This window comes from Mucor velutinosus (assembly GCF_035048745.1).
Source record: "Mucor velutinosus strain NIH1002 chromosome Unknown tig00001563, whole genome shotgun sequence".
NCBI classification, from domain to species: Eukaryota; Fungi; Mucoromycota; class Mucoromycetes; order Mucorales; family Mucoraceae; genus Mucor; species Mucor velutinosus.
In genome coordinates this window covers 2,483,926-2,501,487 of record NW_027041904.1, presented here as the reverse complement: position 1 = coordinate 2,501,487, position 17,562 = coordinate 2,483,926, and the positions used below count along the sequence as shown (strand labels likewise).

General features: G+C 38.8%; 6 protein-coding genes across 6 annotated transcripts; 5 read left to right on the top strand and 1 right to left on the bottom strand.

Annotated features, from left to right (window-relative positions):
- Window positions 1-226: 226 nt before the first annotated feature.
- On the top strand, window positions 227-1,350 carry RPS6_3 (40S ribosomal protein S6; the record flags this gene model as incomplete). The annotated part of the gene is made up of 5 exons (XM_064828664.1): window positions 227-248; window positions 302-422; window positions 643-748; window positions 816-1,041; window positions 1,103-1,350. 5 exons carry the CDS (start codon window positions 227-229, stop codon window positions 1,348-1,350), a joined length of 723 nt encoding a protein of 240 aa, XP_064685866.1.
- A 900-nt stretch (window positions 1,351-2,250) lies between these two features.
- TIF45_2 (eukaryotic translation initiation factor 4E) lies at window positions 2,251-3,780 on the top strand (the record flags this gene model as incomplete). The annotated part of the gene is made up of 3 exons (XM_064828663.1): window positions 2,251-2,556; window positions 2,614-2,857; window positions 2,921-3,780. 3 exons carry the CDS (start codon window positions 2,251-2,253, stop codon window positions 3,778-3,780), a joined length of 1,410 nt encoding a protein of 469 aa, XP_064685865.1.
- A 788-nt stretch (window positions 3,781-4,568) lies between these two features.
- Window positions 4,569-5,485, top strand: ATC70_009430 (uncharacterized protein; the record flags this gene model as incomplete). Its single annotated transcript, XM_064828662.1, has 3 exons — window positions 4,569-4,863; window positions 4,915-5,243; window positions 5,297-5,485. The coding sequence occupies 3 exons, from the start codon at window positions 4,569-4,571 to the stop codon at window positions 5,483-5,485; spliced, it is 813 nt and encodes a 270-aa protein (XP_064685864.1).
- Window positions 5,486-5,658: 173 nt separating this feature from the next.
- ATC70_009429 (uncharacterized protein) lies at window positions 5,659-7,286 on the bottom strand (the record flags this gene model as incomplete). The annotated part of the gene is made up of 4 exons (XM_064828661.1): window positions 5,659-5,954; window positions 6,009-6,645; window positions 6,711-7,096; window positions 7,160-7,286. The coding sequence occupies 4 exons, from the start codon at window positions 7,284-7,286 to the stop codon at window positions 5,659-5,661; spliced, it is 1,446 nt and encodes a 481-aa protein (XP_064685863.1).
- Window positions 7,287-10,513: 3,227 nt separating this feature from the next.
- Window positions 10,514-10,774, top strand: ATC70_009428 (uncharacterized protein; the record flags this gene model as incomplete). Its single annotated transcript, XM_064828660.1, has 1 exon — window positions 10,514-10,774. The coding sequence occupies one exon, from the start codon at window positions 10,514-10,516 to the stop codon at window positions 10,772-10,774; it is 261 nt and encodes an 86-aa protein (XP_064685862.1).
- Window positions 10,775-15,125: 4,351 nt separating this feature from the next.
- Window positions 15,126-17,527, top strand: ATC70_009427 (uncharacterized protein; the record flags this gene model as incomplete). Its single annotated transcript, XM_064828659.1, has 12 exons — window positions 15,126-15,200; window positions 15,265-15,285; window positions 15,346-15,438; window positions 15,514-15,580; window positions 15,633-15,932; window positions 15,989-16,231; window positions 16,299-16,319; window positions 16,427-16,707; window positions 16,787-17,001; window positions 17,068-17,123; window positions 17,184-17,210; window positions 17,265-17,527. 12 exons carry the CDS (start codon window positions 15,126-15,128, stop codon window positions 17,525-17,527), a joined length of 1,662 nt encoding a protein of 553 aa, XP_064685861.1.
- Window positions 17,528-17,562: the final 35 nt, after the last annotated feature.

Below are 17,562 nucleotides of genomic sequence, written 5' to 3'. Positions count from 1 at the left end.
TGCAATGTGCCTTACATGTCAACATGCTGAGCAATAAAGGAGGCATCATAGAGCTTCTAGGCAATCATACCAGTGCAGATAGGACTGTTTCATCAACGATATGATGACGTACAGATGTAAAAATGTACAAAATTTTGCAATTCACTCCTATTTTTGAACCCACACCTCACCCTTTTTTTCCTTTTCTTTCTTCTTTGTTCTTAATTTCATTATTATATCGCAAAATATGAGTGAAATTGATAATACAGGTTAGTAAATCACAGAGATATCGGCAGAGGATGGATACTAAATGATGGTCTAGTCGATCAACGCGTTTCAGACGAAAGAGGACGTCGCTCTCGCAGTCGTTCAAGATCACGCTCTCCTGGTCGTGATCACAGCGACCACAGATACAGAAGCCGCTCTCGTTCAAGAGAACCAATGTAAGCACAGTTCAGCCATTTTTCACCTATTCGCTATTTGCATCTGCACTCTTTCACACAATGAACACGCACGCTCACAGCGCACGCACACACACACACACACTTACACAACCCACATTCACACTTATACACACCTACAGCTTTTCACAGTATTTTTGTTTTGCTAATTACTTATGAAAACAACATTTGATATTCACAAACATTCATAATATAAAAATAGTCGTGAAGAGGAAGACATCAACCCTGGCGACAATCTGTTCATCACCGGCCTTTCTATTAGAACCAATGGCGCTGATTTGGAAGAGCTTTTTGTAAAGTATGGCAAGGTAAATGACAATTAACAAGGTGTGAAAAAGAGGGCGTGATGCTCAACAACATCCTATCTCTCTCTAGGTCATTAAGGCTGAGATTATGTTTGATCCTCATACTCGTGAATCTCGTGGCTTTGGCTTCATTCGTATGCAAAACCCTGAAGACGCTGAAAGAGCCATCGTTGGTATCAGTGGCACTGAAGTAGATGGCCGTGTTGTTACAGTTGAAAAGGCAAAGAGATCTAGACCCAGAACACCCACTCCTGGCCGTTATTATGGCCCACCAAAGCGCGGTGGTGCTGGAGGACGTAAGTTGTTTGTTACTGCTGTATAAGCTTGTTATTTGCTAATACGCATTGAATCCAATAGCCAGAGGTGATAGAAGAGATGGCGGTAGACCTCCTCGTGGTGGCGATGCTAGATATGATCGCTTCTATGAAAGATCTTACATGGACCGTTACGATCCTCCCAGATACGATCGCTATGAGAGAGATCGCTACGACCGTTATGACAGATACGACCGTTATGATCGCTATGACCGCTATGATCGTTATGACCGCCGTCCTCCACCACCAAGATATGATCCTTACCCTCCTCGTACAAGATCACCTTACTAAAAAAAAACTATAAACTGCTACACGGTTACTACTACATTTGATAAAGACCAATTCAATTTTTCACTATCACTCAATCAAAATACAATTCAACGATTAAAAAAAAATCTTTTAAAAAACTACATGTATCAGTCTAACCAGTTACAAAACGTGAAATGACACGCTCACAAATCACTCACACTCACATGGCAATCTATACATTCATCAGCATTATATTTTTGAGAAAAGCCAGAGATGCACCCATTTGTATAAAAGTGAGAGCTTCAGCATACATACATACACACACACACACATACACACACACACACACTAGATCATCACATCGAGACACGCGTTGATAATACACCACGCGCTCGATAATTAGGGAAGTATACACATGGCGATATCAGGGCATTCATTTAACCATAGACTCCTATTTCAAAAGCACTACGATACCCAATAAATCAATACAAAATAGAGATATGATTGCTATGATACATTGTTTCGATTTTCAGGTACACTTGCTTTTTGCGTAGCAACCTGCGAAAAAAAAACAACCATCAAGTCGCACAAATGTGTACCATGTAAATCATTTGAAAGTAGAATTTATACTACAACATCATACTCGAAGAGTGGGGCATTCCAGCGGCACTGTGATACTATGCTAAATATCGAAAGATGTTTTCGATACGGATTTTAGGGCTACTATGTATCGATGTGATTTTTAAGTCATACGTAAAATTGGCAAGACAAGGCAATTGCCAGGGGAGTTCTTAATCTTCAACGTTTAACCATACACACACACACACACAGAAAATAAAAGCTTGAGAATCAAACAGCAGGTTGCAAATGCTTCTTTTTCTCTCTCTTACTTGTAAATACATGTCCACATTGTAAAAAAAAAAAATCGTATATATATATATCATGACCACAGCCAAGGTGAATCCACATCGACCTTATTATACACCAGGACTCCACCATCACAACTATACCTCTTTACCTTCCAATGATTCCATTCCACTGCTATTGCTAGACGAGCCCGACCATGCTCAATTCAAGAGCCTAACTACTCGATGCACTAGTTTTGCCCTTTTGAAATACTTTGTTACCATGTTGACAAGTCCATTTGAAGTGGGCACCACTCTTTTGCAAGTGCAATACTCACCTCATCAAGATGTCGAGGTATTTGGATTGCCTCAACTGGACTCCAGCTCCAGACTTTCTTCTTCGGTAGGTCTCTTGCATTTTTCTGCCCGGCCATGCTCATATAACTCCCATTTCCGCTAGATACATCAGTTTGACGCAGATAGTGATTCAGAAGATGATGGATTTTATCGACGACCAGAAGATAGAACTTCTATTGATACTATTCGCATTAGAACAGATAGTAGTTCACTGTCTTCAGTCAGTGTTTTTGACGATAAAAGTAGACCTATTTACCAAATGGCCCCCATGGAAGGTGGAGGCGTATTGGAGATTCTTAGTTCCATTGTCAAGCAACCCACAGAAGGATGGAAATCACTATTTAAGGGTAAGTGTTTCCCTGCCAATGACAAACGGTTGCCTAGTTGGCTGATCTGGATATTGTGATTAGGCCAAAGAGTTACCTGGGTTTACGAGATGCTTCGTACCTTATTACGGCCAACGCTAGAAAGCTCGCTTAATGACCTATTTGGTTTGTATGATGATACAATTCCACTTTTGCACCTGGATAATGTCACACCCAATATCACTACATTGCTCGCCTCGCATCTTGTGGTAGGTGTCTTATTGAGTCCTCTTGAAATTGTCAGAACAAGATTAGTAGTTCAATCGGCATCGCCACTTTGCAGCAAATACAATGGACCTCTTCATGCTCTCAGAACCATGTTTTCTGAAGAAGGTGGTATTCGTGGTGTCTATCTGTCGAAAAACTTGCTTCCAACGCTCTTTTACCATTTGATTACACCACTGATATCCTGCAGTACGCCACTATTAATCGCTCGTATTTTACGCATATCAGCTGCTGACTCACCTATCTTATACGGTGCTGCCGAATTAACACTGTCTACTGTGGGCTTGTTGATTTTGCTGCCACTGGAAACCATCCGCAAGCGATTGCATTGTCAAGTGCCTGGTGATTTCAAATCCACTGTGGCTATTCGGCCTCAACCCTACCGTGGTGTGCTGGATGCACTCTACAAAATCATGAAGGAGGAAGGAACTCGTCATAAGAGAAGCGCGAAACCAACTAAAAACCACAACAACAGCAATGCTAAACATTGGATGGAGGATCATGCTTCGTCAGATAGCGATGCTGATCTGTTTCCTCAACGTCAAACAAGCAGCAGTGCCAAAACTGTGACAAGTGCGTGGGGTATTCGTGGTCTGTATAGAGGTTTTAGCATGCAATTGGCTGCAAATGTAATGCTTTTTGTGTTCCAAACTGTCAATGGGCTAGATGGTAGAGAGTAGTAGTGTTCATTTGTCAATAAAGACAAGAGTGTTATTGCAATTTGCATTATTTAGGTTATAATCTGCTTGATTTCAAGTGGTAATTGTTGATTGTAGAGCTTACTCAAGCTGTTAATAATAGTTTGGAAAGTAGTAGGAAGCTTGATCTGAGGGTGGCAAAGGGCTAGCATGGTTCAGTCTTTCAGCAGATAGTAAATGAGCGTAAGGATATGCTCTCCACATCAAACGCTTTTTCTCAATTCACTTTATTCCTATGCATCCCCTCCTCTACCTAATCAAAGGCAAAACGTACGTCTACAATTCATGCTCGCTTGCTTCACGCACGGTATCTTCGCCGTCAACACCCTTCTTGACGCTGATTACATTATTTAGCTTGAGCCAGGCGCCCGCAATTATGTAAGATTTAGTCCTTTATAGTTCAATCATTGGTTACAACGCACACACTGTCGAACATAATGTGAAAATTGAATAAAGGCATACTGTTTGCTGGGTATATAAGCCAGCAAGAAATGCACTAGATAAGATAATCAATCTGAATTCTTTATCATTGTGACAAAGTAGCACATGGTATAAGCAAAATATGCGCTGGCTGTATATGCGCTGGCTGTATATGCGCTCATCGTCAGCAATGGCTCCTGAACTAGCATTGACTCATGCGGCAGATGTCGTTGAGTAAGAGCAACATGCTAGATTAGTGGCTGAAAAAAGTCTCTACAGTCCCGAAAATGGTAATTCAAATGGCTAAATTGCAGAAATGCATTCATATATTTGCTTTATTCTTTATACACATGCAATCCATCAACGTTCAGCAGCCCTCTGTAAGCCAGCGAAACAAAGCTACGCCACCAAATACAAAGAAAGTTAAGCTTCAGTTTGACTATTCACCGAGTCAAGATGGTATTGATCAGAATCTACTCATTCTATTACACGGATTAGGTGATTCCAAGACGCCGTTTGCAAAGCTTGGACAGCAACTCAAATTACCTCAAACCGCAACGCTCTCTGTGCAGGCTCCAGAACCAGTACCTTATCTGGAGGGGTGTTATCAATGGTTTCCTAGCTTTGACATGCTCACAGGCGATTGTAAGTTGGTCAGACCAGTCTTGTATATCATAGACTAATGCAAACGCATAGTATTGACGCCTGCAAACCCAGAGAGGTTGAAAGGCTTACTTCGTACCCGCCAGATGATGGATGAGCTTTTGCAACACTTGATCAATGATTGTGGATTCAATCCCTCCAATATCTTCTTTTTTGGATTCTCGCAAGGTGGCACAGTGGCATTGGACGCAGCATGCTTTGGTAAAGTGAGAAATTTGGGCGGTGTTGTCAGCATCAGTGGATATTTGCTAGAGGAGCAGCGTGTGGATCGCAAACGAGGGGACGGATATGCTGGTTATATTCTTATCACACAAGGCGAAAAGGACGGAACTATTGGAGGCAAGGCAGAGGCAGAAAACAGGGTACGTGTAATAGACTGATCTACCACTTCTGATCACTCAAATCTGTCTTATAGTTCAAGGCAGTCGAAAGACAATGCGCTGCCTCAGCAGAAATCTCTCAAATCTTCATCATGAACAAGGATCATACCATGCCTTCCTCAGAGAGAGAATGGCGCTTAATTCACACATTCTTTGGAAAGAACATGCCTAGACGAAATATCGAGCTGGAGAATATGTCTGATGTTTATTTGGTCAATCCATAGCTCCCCCATCCATCACCAAACTCTCGACAATTTCTGTTGAATCCCGACTTTGAATTGCACCATTTATCATAGAGCAACCTTGCTGCATTCTTGCCTGCAATCGTTTGTGTTTCCATGGTCTACAGATAAAACGCATTAGGTCCTCATCCTCATTCGAATGATACATCGCATGGTCATCTTACAGAAATAAAGTTTTCAAAGGCTCCTGTGTAAATAATACCAGATTCATCATTTTCGTCGGTCTTGAGAATGAACGACGGGAAAGGTTGGTCCTTGGCAATGGGCTCCAATTGAGGGAAAGCGTGCCAGCCCTTGCGATATGTCCAGCTTCTGTTTAAAAAGAGTTTATCCAAATAGTCGTCATGCAATTCTACTTGGGAGAAGATCTTGATGACACTCTCGCCATTTTCTAAAAAGCGATGAACAGAAAAGGTGTTGAACGGCGCTTGTCCATTTTCGAATCCATCGACTGGGACGTATTGGGTCACTGGGTTTTACATAAAACACATATGCATGTACTCACCTAAAGGAACGCCTGTGGAGACAACAAATGTTGGCATGTTTTCCATCGTTTTACCAAAGTAACAGGGATCTGGATGTCCAGCAATCAAAGTGACATACACAGGATGATAAGGTCTCTCTTCTTGCTTTGTTGGGAAAGGAAATTGGTGTATTCCAGAAAACTTGATGGGAGCAGCAAGTACTACTTCATCGAATACTTGACTGGTGCCATCCAATGTTTCTACTACGTATCTTTGCGCTGTGTTTCCATCTGTATCAACTTCGGTGATGTTATTGACAGCAATTACCTTGGTCTGCAGTTGGATGGCTGCTTGAGATCGACGGGCAAACTCTTCAAATATATTGTAGTTTCCTGACTCAACAGCCCAAGTCCCATGGCCAGCTTCCATGGATACCATCACTGCCAAAGCATGAAGTGTATTCAGATCCTGGCAATAGTTTCCTCTTGTTGCAGTCTGTAGAATTTCTTGCGCGAAGCGATCATTGATTCCCAATTCCTTCAAATAAGCCTCTGCTGTCATATTCAGCAGACTCTGATAATCAAGACTTTTGACAATCTCGGATACGTGTTCAAATCCATGGTCTGTATCATATAATTCCATAAAACGTTGAACAACTTCCTTTTGTTTACGTTGAAACTGCATTTGTTTGTGAGTCAAATGACTATTCATGGCGTAATCAACAAAACTGGTATTTTTTTCACCTTGAGGGGCGTAAAGCCATATCGCCATAATGCTTTCATGCTATCCCAGTAACTCCCAGACTCTTCAAACAGAAATTCCTTGCCGTTCCACACACCTAAACCTGGGCGGTTCTTTACAGATATCTCCTCCTCAAAAGCAGTAAGACGAGTTTTGTTCAGTCCAAACCTTTCGGTGGCCATCATGAGGTTTTTGTTTGCTTCTACAAAAATGGAAGCGCCCAATTCAATGGTGCCAAGAGAGTAATCATTTTTGATGGGTACAACAGTGCTTCGACCTCCAAGATAACTGTTACGTTCGAAAATGGTGCAATTTACTTGTAGAGCGTCTTCATGAGGAAACACATTGCTTAGCCAGAATGCAGTGGATGTGCCGGCTGCTCCTCCACCTACAGTAACTTTTGTATAAGCTTCTTGCAACAGTATGTCGTAATAAATTGACTACCACTTACCAATGATAGCAACCGATTTCACGATTGGAGTGCCCTTGTCTTGAAGAACATGTTGCTGAAAATCATCGCAGTAAATAAAAGATACAGACGTAGCAAGAATGAATATATAGGATACGCTCAACTTCATATTTAGAATTGTAAAGAGAAGAGTGAAAAAATAATGCTCTTTGGCCATATGCAAGCAAAATGAATGGCCAGCTGAGACGGAATTCTTCGAAGAAGTGTTCGTACAGACTATGTAAACGTCCAGTTGCGAGCTGTAGTAAGCATCGTAACAGCAGCTGAGAGGTATATTTCCCTCCTCTTTCAAAAGTATTAGTATTCTTCAAGAATGGCCGTATTCTGCAATCCTCTTTTCAAGCTAATGCGCGCTTGTCTGCTGCATAGCGGATGATATTATATTATAGGCTATTATTCAACAACTGTCTGGCGACACCTCGTTGTACCAACAGAAGATGTCCCCTGGCATCAGATGACATTGTACATACACTGATGTGTCATTTCCAAGCCAGATCTTCATACGTAAATAAATGCTCAGTTGAAGCACAGATCTTATCAGATCATAAATTTTGACATATAACTGATTCGGTTACGAATGTTGTATCAAATCTTCTCTAGCAAGGTCTCACAGCACCACTAGAGTTTTGGAGCTATTCTCAGGTTTTTTTTTTTTTTGGCTAAATCATGCCTTTCGTGATTTACAATCATTAATTGTTGAGTAAACAGTACACCTATTTATATTATAGTTCATCATCATGCTGTAAACTCTAGCATAATGAGAACTATATAAAGCATCCTCTGGCTGCATTCGTCATAATAAAAGCAGTAGTGTAGTTCCTTGGCAGGTTCAGTTGTACGTTGTGTTTTGACATAACAACAATCCCAGTTGTGGCATGTGCCGGATAAGAGATTGTGTCTATTAACTTACCACCCAAATCATTCACTCTAATACTACCTTATTATCCTCATTACATTATTAAATTTTTCAGCATTTCGAATAATAGTCTATAATAATAAGCTTTCTAGTTTCCAATAATATGATAAAGGATATTCTTTACCTGATTATTTTTTAATACTACTATCTTTTCCGTATAGTTTATTTCTGGTAGATTCGCTATTATTAAATAAAACCGTGCTTCTGCCACTATAAACTCCAACTTGGGTGTGAAAAATTGGGTTTTGAAAGGAAACATCGTGGGTGTTCAAACAAGAACTCATTTTGTAGGGCAAACACAGGGAATCTAACTTAATTAATGGAGAAACCGGGTTAAACAGACATTTTAACATATGATAGCGTCCAAACACTTTTTTTATGTTGATTTTGTTAAGCAATAATTCCTCCTTGAATTATATGACAAGCAATATAGCGGTTAAAAATTCTTTATTGTTGACAATCCCTTAAAATGGGCATAATATAAGAGTCCTAATATAAAGTCCTAGCATCAACATAGGGCTTGTGCCGGTAGCTAGCTGTTCCACAGTTTTCGTAAGTGGCGCAGAACAGCTATTTTAAAACTTTCCCAAACCACAGCAAAGCTAGCTGTTGTGCCAGAAGGGCTACAACTGTCTATAAAGATTAAGGTATTCTTGATGGGTAGATATGTCTGTGTTGTGCAACAACATGGACAAGCTATGATAATTGAAGTGCATCTCAGCTATCTAAATACTGAGGTTCACCAGATGTGATAAGCGTTGTACAAGATAAATTGCTACTTTGGCATTCAGAACTTAGTATAAATAGAATAACTCTTGTCTTCATCAATAAATCTTTAGTTTTTGTGTCTGATCTTATTCAAACAAGTCTTTTCTTGTTTTTATAATATTGAACATTTTTTTATAAGCTACAAATAATAATACTTTTATTCTTTGTGTTTAACATTTGACAAGAATGGCTTCACCCAAAGTGATAATAATTAATGCAAAGTAAACCTTATTCTGAACAAGAGGCCAATTTACGCCACTAAAGAGACTCTTGCCGGTTCCAAAGAATATCATGAATACAAATAGATTCTCTACGAAGAAAATCGATTAGCTGCATATATATTAGAACTTATTCTACATCTCGTTTACACTACCCTTTAAAGAGTTTTAAATGGCCATCCAGCAGAGGAAAACCAAAAAGAAGCTGCTGAAAACATTTTTAAGATATTATGTCGCTTCTTTGGAAAGATTTAGCTGTATTAGATTATCTGCTGATGCTTGATTAACGCTTCTTGCTGTGCTCTGTTTTATCGTGCGTTTTTAAATATAAGTAAGGCTCAAAAATCACATTACAAGAGCTTATTTACTTGAAATCTGGATTTCATACATTGTGGCTCCTCCTTAAATTTATTGGATACAGCTTTGATTTACGTGGGGATCTGGCAATAATACCTCCCACTATTTGATTACACGCCAAAACAGCTCCAAATTTGGTGGTCTTCTACCACTAATATCTTTTGCCGCAGGCCATTCTGAACGCTCAAACTGATTCCAAATACTTTCTCTTAAGTATAATTTACTTACTAATGCTTTATCTCAGTTTCTTTGGGTCATTGCTAATTCATGAAATTCCTTATTTTTGCATGAGTATTAGCAAGGGAAAATTTTTGAAAATCGAACGATCGCGTTTTTCACCCAAAAATGAAGACTTTTCCTATGATACATATTAGATTAAATTGATTGTAAAGACGGTATACAACATTGGAAACTACTTTTTTGAGAATTCTATATGCTAAATTTTGACATTCTGCAGAAAACCTGTTTTCATATTTTTGCAAATTGCTCGTTATTTTCAGTCTAAAAGCTCTAAGTAATTTGCACCATTCGATGCGCCTTCATTGACTTTTTATAAATGCATTAGAGAGTAAAGTAAAACAACTACAATCTTCTTAGTCGAATTTAACAAAAACATTTAAAGAATGTGAGACCAAGTCAAATTTAAACACGAAAATACCCACTGCACAATTTCAAATTAAAGTGCAGCAGTTACGGCTGCCAAGGCAGAAGACTGGGGCCAAATCTACTGACCGTGACGTCGGGTAGCTCGCTCTCTCATTTTTTTTATATTCCCGTTTTTTTTTTACTCATTTTGCAAAACGCGTTTAGTATCAAACCATACTGGTTTTGGAACGCTTTTGATTAAAAATAACACTCTAACTTCTGATAACACGGCCTTGCACAGTTGAAAGTACTTGATACTGCTTCTTTGAAGTAAAATATAGTAGGTACCATTCGATAACGAGCACTGGAAGACGTAAAATCAGCACTAATCGAATTTTTTTATTAGGTTTCGATATTTTTTTTGCCTGTTTGACGTGGGTGCTGCTGTCATTACTTCTTTGCTATCTCTACTGCCTGCTTCTTTGGATTATTATGTCTAGTAGCCGCTTCTTTAATCTTTGTCTGGCCTGTGGTGTCGCTCGTTCTTTGTTTTTCTATGTTGTTGTTGTTGTTGCTGCTGGTGCTGTTGCTGGTGTTTCTGATGGCCTTGCTTATGGTCTTGCTTATGGTCTTGCTTATGGTCTTGTTTATGGTCTTGCTGATGGTCTTGCTGATTGTCTTGCTGCTGCTAGTCTGGTCTCTTCTGGTGTACTATCTGTGGTGTATGCTCGTTCTCTGGTGTATCTATGGTGATTGCCTATTCTCTGGTCTATTCGTGGCTATGGTAAGTGGTAAGTATCTTTTTCTTCTGGTCGCAATGATATAAAACTTCTTTGAATGTTTGTATTATTGCTTCCTTTCTCATGATAATGCATTCATGATGTTTGCTTTGTTGCGTTTTTCTTCTTCTTTTGTTGGTTGTGTTGCTTTACATCCGACTATTACCATACACGTTGCTCATGTATGCATTTTTGTTGTTGCAACAACAGCGAGCTGTCCTGAACATCTTTGATGCTATGCTTGTTGTTATGCTCTTCTTTTGACTCACTTTTTTGTGTGAGTGTTTCTTTTTTTTTGCCTACATACTACTACTATACTCCTATAGTACTGTAGCATGTTCTTTTCTTTTCCTTTTTTCTTTTATTATGTTTCTTTGAAGCATACCTCTTTATTACGTTGTGGTGGATGTGCCTATCGCTGAAGCTCAACAAGAACTTATCCGAGACTAGGAGATGGATAGGCTGCCTCCACTTGGTTATCACTACTTACTTTAGTGATGATTGAGAGTCTCAACGCCAGAATCTAAAGCTAGGTGGTGTAAGTAAGGCATGCTCTAGCACCTGAGGGAAATTTGATGATAGTAACAGCTATATTGCTATATATATAGCGGAGCTTAAAATTTTGCCTCACATCAAAACAGGGGGAAACCCTCGCAAAATTTTTTTTAGGTCAGCGGAGTTTTCAAGCGATTTGATTGGCTCTGGAGTTGAAAGAGAAAAGGTCTACAACTAGTTGATTTTCTGTTGATATGCCATATAATATGATATTGTCTTTTGTAAAAATAAGCGTGTAATTAAATGGAAACAATTTAAGTCTTTATTTATAACCAAATTATAATGCAATCATTTGTTTAATGAAATAGCCACCCAAATGCAGCTTGATTGAAAACCGGAATGCATCAAATATCATTCATTCAAATTCATGCTATTTGATCGTACCAATAAAGCGCTCAAATGTGCATCAAAACACCAATTAAACATACTAAACTAAAGATGCATACTTATCCTCCCGCATATCGTGTGAATGAATCACTTCTGATCACAATGTATTCAACCACACACATGATGGCCATAACAAGTAATGTTGTATTCACACATATACCTGTTCCTGAATCACAGTATCGTAGATTGAATTTAGTAATAAACTATGCACATATGGAGTATATGTAAATAAACTGTATCAACATGTAAACGATAACCATGATATCCACATAAGCTAAGTTTTAGTAAGCTGTTCTTTATATGTCAAGAGATAGCAGATAAGAAATGTTATTAACGTTGTCAAGAGCAACTAAAGATATTTAGACTGATCATCTATATCTGAAATAATTACCATTTAGCATATGTAAGGATTGACACTAAAACTTAGCATGAGAACACCACTCTAGATGGGAGGGTCAGTCCATAAACCATACATATAAATAGCAGTAGACATTCACTCTTCCCTTTCATCTTCATCTGATTCTTACTGAATAAAAACCTATATACATTCTCATGTACTTATCAGGCATTTACAACAAGTGATGTTATCTTTATCCAAATTGCAGTGAAATCAGGTTTAAATAGATTTCAAAAAAAAATAAAGCAATAGTGAAATACAATAGAAATCAACCGTATTTTATTTGTGTATAAAATGAACTGAAGATCCTGGAATTGAGTAAAAAAAGAAAAGTATTTATACATTTGCAACTAGCTTATAGGATTAGTGATGATAGAGAGCAATAGGTGATGTTATTGCAGTATCTGGTAAATGCTGTTGATGTTTGACGCAGAGTGGTGGTAATCAATGCAAGAGCACTGGCCATAATAAGGGTCGGTTTGAGTAATCTTGATGGGCTTGGGTGAGCTATCGTCATAACATGATTTAATGTAACCTTGGTAGTTTAAAGTGTGATGTTTGTTATTGAAGCATGGAATCCTTTATCTGAAGTATTGTGCAACTATGGCAGCAGGGCATAGTTGTCATATTTGAATATGCTTGTTATTGATTTGATGTTATTTTGATAAAGATAACATCTCTTTTTACGACCATCATGGGTGTGATTGAATACACTGTGATCAGGAGTGATTCATTCACACGATGTGCGATTTAAGCGTGTATCTTTACTTTAGTATGTTTAAATGGTTGTTGATGTACATTTGAGCGCTTTTATTAATAGATCCAAATAGCATGAATTTGAATGAGTGCTATTTGGTGAATTTCGGTTTTCAATCAAGTTGCGTTTGAGTGGCTATTTCATTACACAATGTAATAAACGATATTCTTTACCTGATTAACTTCATACTCTTTTATACAAATATTTTATACCTAATAAGTCATTATATATAAACTTATTAAAAAATATTAGTTACAACTGATTGCTACGCATTGTTTATAGATTAATGATGTATCAGATATTGAAAAACGTTGTGTTTACAGCAACCGCTTGATCGCAAGATGCTTCAATGTGGTTTGGTAAAACGTTAATTCGAAGGTGTACTGTGCAAGGGGAAACAGCTATTTCAAGCTCTATGTTGATGCTAGAGCTTTTATATTAGGATCATTATATACTTCTAGAGGGGTTGCTAAACATATAAACGGATTTTCAGTCGCTAAATTGGTTGTCAAATAATTAACAAAACCAATATATATATATATATATATATATAAAGAACGGTGCTTGGACGCTATTTATTGAACAACTGCCAACTCAACAAGGCTTCTTCGTTAGTTGATCTTTGCTCCCCTCTGTTTGCTCTATGAAATGAGGCCTACTTTGGCCATGTATGAGGCTGAGTTGTTGGACTCTGTAGATTCATGAGAACTGATGCTACAGACTCGAGTAAGACCTGAAACGACAGGTAACGCTTGGGATTACGCAATGAAAATTGTTACAGATGAGCTAGTACAGATCTTTTACATGCTTTTCTTTGAAAATCCTCAAAATATTTGAAAATCAAGCTTATCTATACACAAGTTGTGAGATGACTATTAAGAGTGGCACCATTCGATGCGCATTTTAAGTCCGTACAAACTCACTGTAAGCTAAAGCACTGACTACAATTGAAGATGGTAAGTTTGAGCAAAGTAAACGTGGACGTATACCATGCTGTTACCAAGCCAGCAAGAGCATTCGGTTTCTGAAGGTGGGCTAATGGCTGCTCTAGATTCTCATTTCAAAAATATGTAGCCGACTTTGAACTTGGGATGTGCTGTGGTCACCATGTACAAGAAGTTTGTATTCAAACTATTGGTGAACATTTTAAATGCTAAACAGCTTTGGTTTTAAGACGACATAGTTGTATATTGCTCTGCTTGGTTCCATTGAGTGCTTCAAATTAAGGTATACATTCTCACCATTTTAAGAAAAAGCAAGATTTGTTGAAATGTGGATTATTGCGCGATGTAGGCCATCCCAGTAACCGAGCTCTGCTCTGAAAAAAATTATCTCTTCGAAATGCTCTTGTATCTAGAGACAGTATCTGGAATGACCTACTTCTTGAGATGACCACTGTTAATCAGGTCAGTCAGACCTTAACCAAGTGCAATTTGACAATCTTTGCATTATTTCTCTTACATGCTTTTCCAAAAATTTTGGGAAAAGACAGACCATATATCGACAGAACAAGACCACCATCATTCAGTAGAAGCTGTATGTGTTTAAGGATTACAGAAATATTTAATACTTTCTCTTCCAAATCGTGAAATTGACGTTTTTATGTTTGCTTTTGGCATGTTGTTTTGCTTAGCGTGAGGTTGTGCAGTTTTTCTATTAGCGTCTCAAGTCTCAATCAATAAACACTTTAGGCTTGACTTTTCATCGGTAATCAAGGTGCTTGATACTACTCTCGGTTGTGCATTTGACTATTAATATTATTACATCACGTACTACTCGAAAACTTACTTTTAACTCTCAAATGCAACGACCGCAGGCTCATAAGAGTACATCACACACCTGCCCAAATATGGTTTGCATTCACCTCTATTAAAGAAGCAACTAAGGCAGCTTAGTTTGCACATATTTATGCATACAGTCAAGAAATGCAATCTACAAATCACTCAGGTTATGAATCTGTGTGATACTTATCTATAACAATTGCCAAATTAGCAAAAAGCAACACTGATCACACTGTGCAACATAACAATGCAAATCACAAAAGATAGGAAAAGGTTAAAATGGACCTTGTGTTAATATCTCTGTCATACATTCACTACCATCTTTTCGAGGTTTCATAGTCACTGGAATCAAAAGATGGTGTTTATAAACAAGATGCGCATCGCATAAATCACAACTTCGTTTTCCTTTTTCTCCACCTGCAAGGCTCTTCCTTTTATATCTTTGAGAATGCCACCAAAATTGACAGCTGCTGAAATCGAAGCAAACGATGCTGCTCGTTTGAACGAGTTGGGTTACAAACAGGTATTGTGTTAGCAATGTAGTGAATCAAATGTAACTCTGATCCGTGTTAAATTGGATCGTTTAGGAACTAAAGCGAGAACTATCAGTAAGTGAATGGCTCGAGACATTGCAAACAGGCAGATACTAGATTGTGTACTATACATAGTCATTTGGTAACTACGGGTTGGCTCTCAGTGTTGTATGTATCTCCTCTGGATTGACCAGTTTGTTTCTGTACGGTTTGAATACGGGTGGCCCAGTAAGTTCTCTGAGAATATTTCATGTGGATATAGTTGCACACATATTTAAAGTTAGCTGTATGATGCTATTATAGGTCGTGATGGTTTGGGGTTGGATTATAGTTGCTGTATTCACCATGACGGTTGCTTTATCTATGGCTGGTAGGTAGAATGTATGTATGTTGTAGATCAGAAACTAAAATTCGGTCATTAGAAATTTCGTCAGCTTACCCTACTTCAGGTGGTCTTTATTGGTGGGCAGCACGATTAAGTTCCAAGAGATATGCACCTTTTACATCATGGATGACTGGATGGTTCAATTTGATCGGTCAATTTGCAGTAACTGCAGGCATCAATTACGGAATTGCATTAATGATCGCAGCTACTATATATGTCGGAACTGATGGTGCCTGGACACCAACTGTTGGTGCCACAGTCGGAATCCATATCGCTATGTGTGTTACACACGGCATAGCTAATTCCTTGGGCCCCAAAGTAATGACAGGCATCAACTGTAAGTACATGTCTGTTGCTCTGCTGGTATGTGATGACGGACTGAAAACTTTATAGCGTTCAGCACATGGTGGCAAGTTATTGCTCCTGCTGTCATCATGATCACCATTGTAGCCAAAGCACCTACACATCAATCAGCTAAATTTGTCTTTACACATTTCAACAACAACAGCGGTTGGGCGAGTCCTGCCTATGTTGCAGTTGTTGGTCTATTACAAGCTCAGTTCACTCTCACAGGCTTTGATTCCAGTGCTCACATGTCAGAGGAAACCAAGAACGCAGAGATCAGTGGTCCCGTGGGTAAGTTGTACTTTGATTGCTGTTAACTGAATACAGGCATACTAACATGTATATACACACGCATAAGGAATGACAATGGCTGTACTTGGTAAGTGAAATAAGATTAAAAAAAAAAAGCCTATCTCTCTCGATAGATAGCGTTGAAAGTGTAACCTCATGGCGATAATTTGTGTAATTTAATCAAAATGCTTATAGTCAGTGCCATCATGGGATTCTTGTTTATCATTGCCTTTTTGTTCTCTATTCAAAATTTTGAAGCTACCGTAGGCAGTGCTACAGGCTTCCCTGTAATGCAAATCATCTATGATTGTGTCGGACATGCTGGTGCTATTGTGCTTATGGTTATGCTCATCATTGCTTGCTGGCAATGCGGGTTTGCTAGTGTAGCAGCCAATTCAAGAATGATCTACGCCTTCTCGCGCGATAATGCCATGCCAGGCAGTAAATATTGGCACAAAATTGATTTAAAAAGACAGGTATGTAACAATACAACCCGAAATGAGCGTGTGAGGGTTTGCTTAATTGATACACAATTTGTCATTGGCAATACCATAGTCTCCCATAAATGCTGTTTGGTTATCAGTGTTGATTGCTTCTCTCCTAGCTTTACCAGCTTTGGGCAACAGCACCGCCTTTTCAGCCATCACATCCGTTGCCACGATTGGTCTTTACATTTCCTACGCTGTCCCCATCTTTGCAAAGCTCGTCAACAAGAAACAGTTCCACAGAGGTCCTCTTCATCTGGGCCGGTTCTCTGAAATTATCAACATGTAAGTTAAGTATTTGCATCAGGGCACGCCTTGATTGTTAATCTATGATGCCATGCTATCGCGTAGAATCTCAATCTTTTGGATCTGCCTCATCACAGTCTTGTTTGTGTTGCCTCCAGTTTGTAAGTGTTGTATATTTAATATGGTCTATGTACATATCTAACCAAGTATTCACCGAATAGATCCCATCGAGGCTGTTAGCATGAATTGTAAGATTAATTCGTTACCACTTGACAGCACTGACTCATCGATTTGTTATTTAGATGCTTGTTTGGCTGTGGGATTGGTGTTCTTTGGTGCTGGAGGCGCATTCTTGGTGGATGCCCGCAAATGGTTCACTGGCCCAGTCATTAATTTGTCCAAAGACGAACTGGAACATACTCAATTGGAGAAGGATAGACAAGGCATTTCCAGTGATCTTGAAAGCAGCTCTGGCACTGAGAAAAACCAAGCTGTCTCAAGTGCCAATGATAGCAAGATCAAGGAAGATAAGGTGCAAATATCTGAAGTAGAGAATGCCTCGTAAAGCTGTATTTTACTGTCAACATACCAAATGTACCA